The sequence below is a fragment of the Falco peregrinus genome, chromosome 5 (assembly GCF_023634155.1).
Source record: "Falco peregrinus isolate bFalPer1 chromosome 5, bFalPer1.pri, whole genome shotgun sequence".
Taxonomy (NCBI): domain Eukaryota; kingdom Metazoa; phylum Chordata; class Aves; order Falconiformes; family Falconidae; genus Falco; species Falco peregrinus.
Window position 1 is genome coordinate 54944298 of NC_073725.1, and position 13998 is coordinate 54958295.

At 38.4% G+C, this 13998-nt stretch overlaps 1 protein-coding gene across 3 annotated transcripts in view; it reads left to right on the forward strand.

Annotated features, from left to right (window-relative positions):
• Nucleotides 1-13998, forward strand: part of LMBR1 (limb development membrane protein 1) — a 76870-nt gene that overhangs the window by 47614 nt on the left and 15258 nt on the right. For all 3 annotated transcript variants that reach the window (XM_055804275.1, XM_055804274.1, XM_055804276.1), the window contains 8 exons: nt 233-301; nt 2684-2748; nt 3839-3911; nt 10259-10339; nt 11372-11448; nt 11674-11751; nt 12627-12700; nt 12935-13025. In XM_055804275.1, coding sequence (XP_055660250.1) covers nt 233-301; nt 2684-2748; nt 3839-3911; nt 10259-10339; nt 11372-11448; nt 11674-11751; nt 12627-12700; nt 12935-13025 — 608 coding nt within the window. The remainder of the gene's footprint in view (nt 1-232; nt 302-2683; nt 2749-3838; nt 3912-10258; nt 10340-11371; nt 11449-11673; nt 11752-12626; nt 12701-12934; nt 13026-13998) is intronic.

A 13998-nucleotide genomic window follows, 5' to 3' on the forward strand; every position in this document is an offset into this window, starting at 1 on the left:
TGTTCTAAAAACAAGTGACTTAAGTGGAATGGAAGTAAAAGCTGAAGATATTTTTCAGGCTGAAGTACTTGGGGGTTTTGTTGCATGATTATTAACTGAGTAATTCTTAATTTATTCTTGGAAATACAGTTGTTTAATCCTGAACACCTAAGAAAAGTTAATTCAGTTGTGTTTGTGACCTAAGTAGCCTATTTGTAATAAGCTAAGGCTGTGCACAATATTTTCGTTACAGACCTCTGGGAATTCTACCTCCCATATTTATATTCCTGTATATCACTGATGGGATGCTTACTACTTCTGTGTAAGTATTTTTGTGATTATTCCAAAAGATGAATGATTTTCTGTTAAAAAAAAATTAAGAGGCTTTTTAATTGTGAAAACTAAGATTGTGAATGTTAACTGAATTTTGTATTATTATTACGTTTGAATTTAGATGTAAATTTGTTAGGTTTGGGTTCTGAAGTTTGAACAAATGTTACCTTACATTTTCAGGTTTTGAGGAACTTCACGCATTACTCAAAATAATTCCAACTTTTAACTTTTTAAAGCAGGTTTTTAAGAAATAGGGAGTCCATTCTGCAACAGAAAACATAATTATTAAATGAAATGTGTGCAGGAGGTTGGTGATATGGAGAGAAAGGTATTCTGAACATTTAGTTTGTTCTATATTCAGTAAACTGCGCTTCTTCCTTTTTTAATTGAAGACGTTCATATGCAGGTAGAAGTTGGAACACCGTGCAATTAGCTTTCTTAATCACAAAACTGGTATCTGGCCAGTCTGGAGGCCAGTTATATGATTGCATATGAAACAAATGCAGTGCAAACCCTAACCTTATAGCAGCTGCTCCTAGCCAGAGTTCAGTCATCCGTGTTTAGGGGAATAAGGAAGATGATGGAAGGCTACAGATCCCACTTGCAATTTCAGCTCCTCCCTGAATATTTTCTAGAAAATTGCCGAGAGGGGAACAGAACATCTCCCTTTCTAGGTTATCATGGTTTCACCTGTTCTCCAGGCTTTGTAGGTTTACAGCTGACACAGGGCTGTCGCTGTGGAGAAAGGATGGGGAATGATAGTTTGAAATGTCCGTAAAACTAAGCAGATCTGTCTGTGAAAGGCGTTGCTCACAGGGACATCAGAGAGTCCCCTTAGGTTCTCTGTATGTGGAGATTCTTAAGTCCAGTTTAATTCAAGGAAGGGGGAGTGAAAAAGATGATTCTGCATGTCTTACGTAGGCTGTTGAAGGGTGAGATTCACAATAGCTGCTGAATGTTTTAATGGAGAAGTTGGCTAACGAACTTCTTACATCTGTCTCACAATTTGTTTCAGCAGAGCTGAAAACACTGTGTGTTCTGGGGCTGTTGTAAACCATACATTAATTGGGATTAAAGGCCATTTTTGGGAAGAGTTAATTGTAACTTACACAAGGACATCACTGAAATTATGTAAGGCCCTCCAAAGGCACTGTGCGGCGGTGGGAAAGGGGTAGGTGCTGGGGTAGAGCTTCAGTAGATCTTCAGCTGGCTTAACTGCTGGAGCAGTGTACGAGTAAGGCTAACTGCAGCGGTGATTTGGAGTACCGCTTCCTTTCCCTGTTCTCCTTTTCCTGCAGGCTTCTCCTGTAGCAGAGGGAGACTAGCCGAAGTTAGCCTTTTGAATACTCTTGTATTTTCCCTGTAATACATAGTAGTGTGAAACACTGGTTAATAAAATAAATGTAATCCTCACTATAAAATCTTGTGTGCTTCTTTTTTTGGCAACACCATTTTACTATAATGGGAACTATAAATGTATATACTCATCGGTGCTGTTACACGTTCCTTCCATCTCCTACACACTTCAGTATTTGAAGGCTATTCTCCCTAAATTGTTGAGTTTTACTAATAATCTTCTATTATCGTGGTTTGAGCCTTTCTCCCAACAAGCAGGTATGTACCATACCTGATAACTCTCACAGGCTATGGTAAAAAAGGGCCCATTGGTATTTCATAGAAAAGTAGCCTAAGATCTGGTAGCCGAGCCTGCTGTTAACTGAAGTTGCAGTATAACTTACAGAGCAAAGCAGCTTCATGATCGCTTGACCTTACAGCTATACCTGTGCCTGTGAAATGTGTCTGAGGTGTTCTCCAGCACTGTGGCCAACTAGTGTCGTTCCATCCGCGATATTGCAGTTTGCAGACGGTGGCTGCGCACGTATTGCCTCACGGTAATGGTGCCTGGAGTGCGTGAAATCCAGAACTGCGCCTGAGAATGGTTTGGGAAAGTGCAAACTGGCCCAGGGCAAATCATGCCAGGGATAGTTCTAGCAATTTACTGGTGCAGGCAGTCAAGTCTTACTGCCCAGGAATGTTTCCTGGCACTGCTGAATTCACTAGTGCAGGCATAGCCTCTGGTGCCACGTGCTTTGAATAAATAATTACCTGAGCAAGTTTAAGAGATCTGATTATGTGATGATCCTTGTTGACAAAAAAATCAGTTATGCTCTTGGAGGGGGAGAGATGCTTGTCTCGTTCAAAATTCAGATGATAACAACATGTTTTAAAGTTCATATTGGAGTTTTAAAGCTTTTTCAGTTCTTTTCAACACTGTGCTTGGTTATATGTGGAATAGCACTTTGAATATCCAAAGAAAAATTGGTCTTTGACTTACAAATCACTGTTTTGTATAATCTTTCTTCCTCTGCAGTATGCACGCCCGTGGGACTTTCACGGATGTTTACAGTAATGGGTCAGTTGCTGGTGAAGCCAACAGTAAGTGTTACACAGATCTGTCCTCATGTGCTGTCAGAGGGCAGAATGCCATTAGGGAACTTTTTTCTGGAATGCCTACACTTCTACTTAATTCTGCACTTCTACGTAATTCTCTATTCAGTTTATTAGGGTTTCTATAGTCAATATTTGTGTACTTGTTTAAATTTCTCATAGAGTACAAAAGCCCGTTTTTTCCACAGAAAAATCTTTGGGTTTTTAAAATAGTATGGACTTCCTCTGATTTTCCGATTTGCAAAACTGTTAGTAATATTAATATTTGTCAGCATTGCCTATTATGTCTGTTTTGCAAATGACTGAAAAGTGCAGGCTTGTTCTGAGGTCAGGAGCAAAGGATACAAGACCACACCAAGGCTGGACTGCCAGAAGGGTACCTGGGGGTACACTTAGATGGGTGAAATGTAGGTAGTTGGCATCTGTAAGAACTTCTTACACGTAGATACTCTACTGTTCTTGGACTGAATGCTGTGAGGGAAAGGAAAAGCTTGTACTGTGTACAAGTGCTCTGGTGACTTCGATGTCATGTTTCTTAGTTTGCGTTTGCTAAAATTTGGGTGCACTCCTTTTCATTTGTCAGTTCAACCCTGCAAATACAAAGAAAATATACACTGTTTTGCTATCTGTAAGCTTTAAACTCAAAACAGCTAATAGTAAGGTAAACAGGCTTAAATTTATTTGGTTTCAGCAGTCACTTTTTAATATACTTTTTCAAAATCTGCAGTTATTTTTGTTTAAATAAAATTGAGTGTGGATGTCGATAGGTTGATATGATTTGAATATAGGTCCAGCGTACTGCCTCTTCCCCTGTTCTGTAAGTCTCTTTAGATTGAAACTGAATATAAGAGCTTCAACCTGAAATGAAAACTTTACAGAAAGTTTGCTTACAGTAAATAATCCGTAGCGGAATGGAATAACCTTTTGTGGAGTATATTTGTATCAGCATTGTAAAGTTGTAGACTACATATTTAAGACATAGGTTACTAAAACTAAATGAACCTGACTAGATTAGTGCAGTTGGAAAAACAAATTACTTTGATACTCAGTGAGTTCATGTTTCTGTTTCCAAATACAGATCCTCGAAGACCTAGATGAGCAGATGTATATCATCACTTTAGAGGAGGAAGCGATTCAGAGGCGGCTTAATGGTATGGTTGTTCTGATAGTGCTTCAAATACTGTATTGAGAATAGAGTGGTTCTGGTCAGGATTATTGATCTCACTGTTACATAGCCTCTTCTCTCAAAATAGAAAATTTCAACGTCTTGGGGTGTGTGTAACAAGCATTACAAGCTAACATTTCGTTGCTCACTGTGGTGTTCAAGATTGGCTCGCGCGTGTGTGTGTGGTTTGCTTTGGTTTTGTTTTTAGCATGTTCATCAGCTCTAATATGTGAATATTCTGAGCCTAAGAAAGCAAATTGAGTAGTTGACCAGACCCACCACCCTTACTGCAAAATAGTTTGGATTGGTAAATGACTGTATTTTAACCTTGTCTGAAGAACAATGAATTTAGATTAGCAAGAGGCTCAACTTCCTGCATAATGGGGTTTTTTATTCAGAGGATTTTTTTCTGTTTCAGTTCATTATATTTAGAATCTTAGGTAATAATTCATTAAACATTGGAGCAGTCCTTTATATTCTAGGAGCTATTTGGTAGATTTAATAATTTGAAATCTGTTAATGAACAATCAAAATGAATAATTGTACAAATGTTTTAGACATCTTGTATTTAGTATTAAATTTTTGCACTTCTTGATAAGGTATTTCTGTTCTGAAGAGTTTCAAAAGCAGTATGAAGGTTTGGCTTCTAAGAGAACGAGTGTTGCAGCATGGCAGGCACCAATTACAGAAAATGTATCGATTCTATAAACCTGGAAATCATGTTGCAGAAATTCTCTTCTGAATTGCTTTGGAGAAGCCATCCATCCACTATTTATACAATTGCTTCAGGTTGGAAACCCAAAGAATATTAATGTCATGACACATCCATTGTTGTGTTGTCTTATGACTGACTTTAGCCTTAATTTTTTAAATTTTCTGCCTTTCTCTCTTGGTCTTCAGTCTTCTGTCATACGTCTCAATCTCTCCTTCTTTCAAGTCTCAGTAAGTCCCCTTTCAAAGTTGCTTGGTCAGGGAAAATATCTTTGATAACAGTAGATCATTGTGGTTCTCTTTATTTCCAGCATTTAAAATTTGTGAAGGAGTAATGACAACTTTGTGCTAAAATCAGCCATGGTTTCAGTTTAAAAGTGACGTTCACCTTTGCTGTTTTGGAAGCTTAGGTTTTTATACTGACATGCATGCATATATATATATATATATAATATATGCTTTTACACAGACAAGCAAAAAGGTGCATGCAGTGGATGTCTTTGAAGCTGTGATGGGGTAATTATAATTGTTCTGTGTGTTTGATGTTAGCTAGCAACTGTAAAATATTTGTTGCTGAATATTTTATGTTGTCATGGTGATTGTGCTTATGCACAAGGAAAAGCGATACAGAAGAATGACCCAGTGTTATTCAGGTATCTATTAGACGTAGTTCAGAGTAGTTTCCACTATTTAAGTAGAGAATGTGATTGTTTAGGTGCCGAGTGTCTGCTGTTTTTCTGCATAGAAGTCTATGTGACAGTTGTTTATATTGCAGTTCAGCAATATCCCTCGTGAGATGGACTTAGCCTGTTTGTAGGCATCTACTAATTAATTGGATCTGGATTTAGGATGTGTGCAGGTAGCTCCCCTTACCGCTAGCCAAAAGAATGGATTCTCTTTCAGCGAATCGGTTAGTATGCAACGTAACGTGGAACTGCAACCCACCCATGTTCCACAGAGCTCTCACCAGCCTACTCTTAAGAGGTGAAAGACGTGGGGCTTAAATGTCCTTTGACAGGAGAGGGAACGGAATTCTTCTGTTTCACGTGGTGAGGGAATGGTATGGAACCACCAGCTGAAGGAATGCTCGAAAACCCACAGTTTGGTGTACAGAGGAAATTAATGGACAAGCTGTAAAGTAAATCTAAACTTGGATATAGCATGTAGGTGGCAGGCAGTATGTTCTATGCTCAAGAAGGTACTCTGCAAGATTTTTGTGAGTAATTAATTAAGTATTGTTCTCACTTTTGTGGCAAGCATACAGAGCTTTATATTCTCTGCCAGAAGTCTTCCTAATAAATATGAATTATGGCAGAAAAATAGATAGCATTTTTGCCAGAACTATGAAGACTCATGCTTATCATGCTCATTGCCTTCTTAAAAAATGTTTACAAATGGAGGTGTGGTGCTAATCACATCAATAAATGTAGTGCTGTGATGTCAGAGGCCATAGTCTGTGACTTAACACAGAGATTGGGTAAGGATTTTTGTTGCTGTATCCGAGCAGGTGTATTGGGCTGCACGCTCCCTGGGCCATGGCTGTTGCATCTCTTCCACGGTTGTGGTAGAGGAAATGCATGTGCTCCAGCAACCCTGCTGGACAGTTTTGCAGAAAAGTGTTCTAATGTATATACTCCATTTAAATATATAACCAAAGAGTTGAATTTTTATTAAAACTGAAGAGAACCAAACCATAGGCTTAAGCAATACTTAGTGATTGTCAATGCTGACATTTTTGGTTTTGGTGTTTTGTTTGCTGTTTGGCTGTGGGGTTTTTTTTTGTTTGTTTTTTGGGTTTTTTTTAGAACAATTATTATCACACTCTTAGCATTGCTTTGCCATGTTCTAATTAATGTTTTCTGAGACAGTGTCTGGACGTAGGAAGGGGGTAACATGCATCACTGTTTCCACTGAATAGGTTGTGTAAAGCTTCAGCTTTCAGAGGAGGAAGAACATTTAGCTGTGTGAGCTGATGCTGTTTTTGATTCCTATAGATGTAACTGTTGTGGTGGTGATGCAATTGATGAGAGTATTCTGTAAAGCTCTTCATATGTGAAAACAAATCTACCTGTGAAACTGCATATCTTTTTGGTGGAAACTAATTCTCTTCCTTCTCAGATGGTCTACAGTGTATAACTGAAAATCAGAGGAGGGGGGAGGGGAAAGTTTGATCCTGTTATCTACCCTAGTATTTTTATCTATTGAAGAGATACTGGGCTTTGGGAAAATGTTTGTTTCCAGTGTATTATATTTCAGTACCCACATCACTCCTACAGTTAAAGAATAAAGCTGGGACTTTTTTATATTAAAAGAAAAAAGTTGCCTTCAGCTATTAGTTTTCCTGAATCCAAAGAGACGGGTGGGGTAGGATCAAAAATACTTACTTGATCAAAGTTATTGGCTCTGAAGGTATCCTTACCTATGTAAGAAAGATGAAAGGTGTTGTTTTTATTGCACGCTAGTAACAGTGTAATTTTGAACTAATTGGTGTTGAACTGCCAATCACCTAGGGGGAATGCAAATAGATACTCTTACAATTTCCTTTGAGGTACTGAAGTCTTATGTTGGGGCTGGAAGAAAAACAGAATAATACCGTTAAATTGACCTTAAATGAGCTGCTTTGTGGCTTTCTTGGAGAATCCCTTCTAACTTTTCATTGCTAGTCCAAACTAGTCTCGTCTACCGATTTGATTTATTGGCTAGACAGCGCTGACATTGAACTTTGTGCGTGTTTGAAATAAAGCTAATGTTATAGAGCTTTTAAGAATTTAGCTGCATCCTTTTCAAATACTCTTTTGACTGATCTGAAACGCTGCCTTCCCCTCTCATAAAATATCTTTTTGTGTAGTGACCTGTTGTTTGCTAATATTTTTAAGGAGGAACTACAATAGCACTTAAATGTGATTCAGAATTTCTACTGAAGTGTCTCTTAGAGACCTAATGTGATCACGTTGACTTTGTTGGAAAGACTCCTGTGAATGAATATCAGTGTTTTGAGCTCTGGATTTTTATACTGGGGGGGGGGAAACAACATATATCTTAAATAAAGCTTTTCCTAGAGACCCTTAAATCAATTATCACAGAATCATTTAGGTTGGAAAAGACCTTTGAGATCATCGCATCCAACCGTGAACCCAGGACTGCCAAGTCCATCACTAAACCAGGTCCCCAAGCACCCCCTCTATGTGTTTTTTAAACACCTTCAGGGATGGTGATTCCACCACTCCCCTGGGCAGCCTGTTCCCATGCTCGACAACCCTTCAGTGAAGAAATTTTCCCTAATATCCAATCTGAAACTCCCCTGGCAGAACTTGAGCCTGTTTCCTCTTGTCCTGTTGCCAGTTACCTGGGAGAAGAGACTGACACCCACCAAATTATGGAGGAGAAGAAGAAAATGTCATATGTTAACTTGAATTTTCTTTCTTTTTCAACTGCTTCCAGTAAAGTTCTTGAGACTTTTTCACTGATCTCTATAGCTATCCTTTTTCTCAACTCATAGTAATTAGTCATTCCATAAAACAGATGTTTTAGACTTTTTTTCAGAGGGAATGCATCAGTGCAAAGGCTTATTTTTATAATGATAATTAGATATGCTTTTTTTTAAAACGACTTTTTCTCAAAACCTGTGTATTATGATTACTTATTTAAAAGACACTGAGATATTAAGCTGATACTCATATTGCAGGTACTTCAAGTGAACGGTTATTACAAAACAGCATTTGTAGGTCTTACTGGTTTAGTCCTGGGATTTGAGATATTTATGTATTTGTACCACATACACATCATGTCACTGATAACAGAGGTAAATGTTTAGGCATAGCACAAAGACTGTGTGTTACATGCAAAAATGTGTCTGGAAGAAGCATGGAATTAAATATTCAAAATTAATTTTTTCAACAGTTGGATGTCTCACCGGTAATTCGCATAGAAAAAAAAAATCAGTATTAATACTCTGAAATAAAAAGAGTAAAAGTTAAAAAAAAAAATGCGATCCCAGAAATACGTGTGTATTTCTTGGCTTTCAGATAGGACATCACTGTGCTGGAATATGGAGAATGCGCGGACTGGATGGGCTTAGAAATATACCTTCTTATTTTGTGCTGAGATTGCTGGGTGGATGAACAGACAACAGAAAATAAGGGAATGATGAGACTGGGCTATAAAGTAGCGTCAGTGTGCCAGTAACCTAAGTGCTACTTAGTTTTTGTAGGCAAATGATCACGATACGGGATAAAAGCCCGGACAAGGCTATTAGTCTCATAGAAATTTATTAGGGAGTGTTTAAAAAAGGTCCCTGGAGTGTGGTGCTGTTAGAGGTTAGCCTGCATCCAGAGGTGAGGCCGAGGGTAGGGAACGACCAGCAGGCGAAGGGTGCCAGTGTAAAGAAAGAAAGAAGGTGACAGAGGGGACTTCGGGTTTATTAAGACCTTGGCGCTACCATGGCGTGTTTTTGCAGAGTGAGGTTGGCCTGGAATAGACAGGGAAAATGAGCCCTCTTGATTTATTTTCAAGTGAGATTACTCAGAAATAAAAGGGATGAGAGTGAGGCAAAGATGAGTGGAGAGTTTCTCTAACTTAATCCGGGAAGAGTAGTTCCCGTTTGTGATAGCAAAGAGTAAAAGCTAAAGTAGAAATGATGAGATGATAACTGAGATAGCAGCTCTCCAGTCAGCACTTCAGAGCTGTATCACTGAACACTGTGCAGTGTTTATAGAGGAACTGGAATCAAGGGAAGAAACCACAGTGTGCTTGCACTGGGAAAGGTGGGAGGTTGCGAGAGAGCGGGAGGTGGAAGAGAAAAAGGATGGAGAGGGAAAATGGGCTGGATTTCCTAGAGCCTGTGTAGGGGTAAGAGGAAGGGTTGCTGAGCGACTTTAGGCAGAGATTTAGCAAGAGAGAGAGGAACTAAGATCGTGGTTGTCGGTTTTCAGCTGGTGTAGAGGAGAGAATTTGAGGAATTGCACAACAGTGACACACACATGCTGTAACCTGTATAAAGGAAAATGAAAGAATATGGTTTCAGGGGTGGTTGTGAGGAAGGTGGGATTATAGTTGTCAGAGACACAGAGAGACTGACCAAATCAGGCAAACTTTACATGAGCAGAAGAGGTGTCAACAAGCAGGTCAGCAGTATGGAAACTGAGTTTGCTGAGTAAAAAGGATTGGGGAAAGCTGCAACTGGAGATCTGGCTATCAGCTTGCTTAGTTTGGAGGCAAAGGACCACTTGTCTTTAAGATGCTAAATAATAATGCCCTTGAAGGGCATCCAGAGAATTTGTTACATCTTGATATATGAATTGTATAGAGGTACAAGACTGAGGCATCTGTGTCAGGCTGCCACACGGTAACTGGGTTTTGGACCTGTGTGACAGTTCAGCAGTAGCTGTTCTCTCGGTTCTTGCAGCAGCTGGTCGGCAGCGTAGGCAGCGGTCCCAGCAGGTCACGCTGCGAAACCTCGGATGTGTTGGACTCATCCGGTTAGACAGAATTGGAAGGTCCTTGTCTGAGACTCTGTTTTTTGAAAAGTGGTTGAAGAGTCTCAAACATCTGCAGTTTAAAGCCACGCGTGTTAATGTGATGCTTCCTAAATCTGAATTGTCGTGGTGTGTCTTCTTTTAAAAGGTACATCTTCCACGGTGGAATGCCAGATGGTAGAGTTGGAACGGGAGCTTGAAAAAGTGAAAAGCAAGAAAACGAATCTAGGTAATAAACTTCTTTCTACTGCTTCATGTGGATTGCAGTTTAATAAATGCACATAAGACACTGTGTTTAGCTCGTAGCAGTCGATGGATTCCACTTTGTTCTTAAACAGATGTGTCCATTTCCAGTACTCCTAAATTGTGAGTTTCTCCAGATACATTACATGGAGTCATTGTGTCCCTCTAACAAATTTAAGTAAGGAGTCTAATGTAGATCTTATTTTTAACATAATTGAAGAGAAATTGTAATGCTCTTGATTTCCTTGCATGGAGCTCAACAGCACGGTCTTTTCGTATATGATGATATGATTATTTGGGATGATCTAAGACATTACTTTCCTCTCTGTTTTTGAATTATTTCTATAAAAGTCAAATTGTGTTTAAGAACAGTAAGATAATTCTCAGCAGGTTTGTTCTTTTATAACTAAAAAGTAATACTTCTGGTAATGGTAACCACTCAGCAGGAGTCAGCTTACTTACTCAAAGGCTTGAGGGATTTTTGCATGTATCAACATGTTATGTGCAAAACTAAGACTGGTAACAAAAAGTTTTGGGGTGTTCTTTTTAGACGTACTAGTGAAGTCTGGTGAGTTAGTCGTGTCTTTCTTGCTTTATGTTTTAAAAGGAAAATACTGTTTAAATATTTGAAATTCTGTTCAGTCCCTTTAGGACACATTAAAATAGACATCCGAACAGCATATTTTAAAAGTAATTATATTTAAAACTTTTCAGAACTGCTGTATGCCAGAGGAAAAAAAAAGTTCTGGTGAAACAAGCCTGTAAACAAGAAAGAAGGATCTGCTTCTCTATCTCCCCAGCCTTTCTCTGAAGAGACTTCATATTCTTGGCGTTGCTTTGTACAGCTCTTTAGGGTGGATGTTTTTGTGAACCAGTTGGTGTTGGTTCAGGATAAGATTTTGTTAGGATAACTTTTGTTACCTATAGCTATAACAAGAACTTACACAGATAGCTAAATGACTCGTTTTATTCTAAGGTGATTTACGGTATTAAGCTTCTGTTTTTCTCTTCTGAACAGAACGGAAGAAAAAAGCTTCTGCTTGGGAAAGGAATTTAGTGTATCCAGCTGTTATGATATTGCTACTGATTGAGACGGTAAGAATTTTGCCCCCCTTCCAAGAAAAATTATAAGGAATTTTTCAGTCACTTGGGGGAATAATTTTAACATTTTTGAATGGTGTGTTTAAGCAACAAATTTGATATTCTTTTCTTGACCGTTTTAAAAAAACTTAACATTATGAAATCTGGTGGGGATAAACATACAAATTTAAAAAATGTGGGATACTTGTAAATAACGCAACTGTTTCTACTTTTTTATAGTCCATCTCAGTCCTCTTAGTTGCTCTCAACATTCTTTACCTATTGGTTGATGAGACTGCAATGCCAAAGGGATCAGGGGTAAAGTAAACATCTCTTATGAATTTTATAACTTCAGTAAAGCTTTGGAGCCCTTACAAAATCGCAAGTGAGAACTTCTGCTTTAATAACATTGAAACTAATGTGCCTCAGCCTTGACTTTGCTTCTAGGTTTCAGTCCTGTGCACACATAAACATTTGTTACATGTCCTGTTACAGTGAGTTCTTAATAAAACTAGTCCAGAATCTTTTTTTAAGATATAGTGATTCAGTAAATCAGTAATCTGGAGTTTGCATTTTACTCATGTCTCCTACTTTTGTATGGACTAGAAATCTTCAATTTAAGAAAATATGTTAAAAGCCAATATGAAAAGCCTGTCTCGGTTTGTGTTCCTCTTAGAAAACATGACATTTTTTTTCTTTTATTATAAAAGTAGTTCAAGAAAGAACAGCACATTGAGTAGCAGTGTCTTTAACCATGAGGGCGTGTTTTTGTTAACTTGGCAATGCTTTCCCCTGCATGTAGCTGTATATGAGCTTGCAGAGCTATAAAAGGTTTTTAGTGATGATGTCCGCTCTGTCTGTAGTATTGCGAACAACTGGAAGTGTCATCTTCTGAGACATTTTAGTTTCCAAAGTAATGAGTGGAGCATGTATAAAATGCAGCATGGTGGGTAGATGCAGCATACATAAAATGTGAGTAGGAATACACTTCACTCCAGTTTGAAAGCTAGCTGATGTAGTTGCATAGGGTGGGAGACCTGCATGTTAGAAAATCAGAATGCCCCTTAAATACTGAATTGAGAAAAGGCTGTATTTCATGTAAGATGTTAGGTTTTTTAGTCCTGGTAGAAATCAACTTTATGAACAGTTGCGTGTACCTTACTAAATGATGCAAAGTGTTTTTCTCCTTGTAGGGGCCTGGAATAGGAAATGCCTCTCTATCCACCTTTGGTTTTGTGGGAGCAGCACTTGAAATCATTCTGATTTTGTATCCTTTCTTTAAGAATTCTGTCTGTTAACAAGTATTCTGTCTAGTTTTCTGGGACACTGGTTATTTACTAAGACACTTGCCTGCAGAGAAGAAAGAGATGGGTCAGTCCTTCTCAAGCACTCGAAGTGTTTTTGTTTTTTTTTCTTTGGTTCTTAAGACTTTTAGGAGACTGCTGAGAACCTGAGTGAAACTCGCATTCCTTGGAGGTTCCTTTTTCCTTGATTCTCACAGCTATCTTATGGTATCCTCTGTCGTCGGCTTCTACAGTCTTCGGTTTTTTGAAAATTTCACTCCCAGGAAGGATGACACAACTATGACAAAGGTAAGGTAAAGTCTGTGTTGGTGATGGCCCCCTCCTGTCTTTCTTGCCACCCAAGACAAACTGACTCTTTTAGTTAGTAATTGCCCTGAATGGCTCATTTGCAGTGATCAGTATTTGTTTGTAAGCTGCGTAAATGCAAACTGGAAGATTTTCAAAATGCTGAATGAGTGGGAAAAAGGATGTGCTCTGTTTAGTTTGGATGGCATCCATTCACTTGTAAAAAGCCGGGAGTAGCAGAGCTTGTTAACTAGCTATAGAAAAGGTAGTGAAAGAACTTTTTTCAAAGGAAACGTATTGCTAATGAGTAACTTTGATTGTGCTAACTGTACTTCAGGGAGCTTGTTTGAAATCTGAAGAACTTGGTTGCTAGAAGTAATACAGACAAAGTAATACAAATTTGAATAATTAAACTAAGACTGAGGAGGTCTATTCAAGCAACGGTTTTGCAGTCTGAGGCTAATTTGACTTTCTACAATTTAGCACTGGCTTCAGAATAACGAGTGCTGTTACCCAAGGCTGAGGAACATGCTTAGGTTTTTGGCAAAATATTCCCACAGCTGACAAGGGGAGGTGATTGGTAACCAGGGAACAGATGCTGAATTTAATTAATTATTTTTTTCAATGTGTTTCATTGTGTGTTGTGGGATTTGTTTGTTTGTTGGTTTGGCTAGTTTTTTAAGGTAATGGATAAAGACATTTTTACCATAAAATGTTGAAAGTGAGAAAGTAGGTAAACACACAACACGGTTATAGTAAATAAGTAGTAGGGAGTTGGAATGTCCTTAATGTTTCCTATTGATTGTTTACAGTACTGCAGGAATAGTGTAGAATTAAATCGTGAATGCACAACTGTCTACTTACTTTGAAGAAGTTTTTTGTGTTTTTTTCTTTTGGATTCTGATAGAATTAGAGCTGAAGAAAGTGATCCCTTGTGAGAGAAAGTTTCAATTACTCTTTATAAAGGCTTCACAAA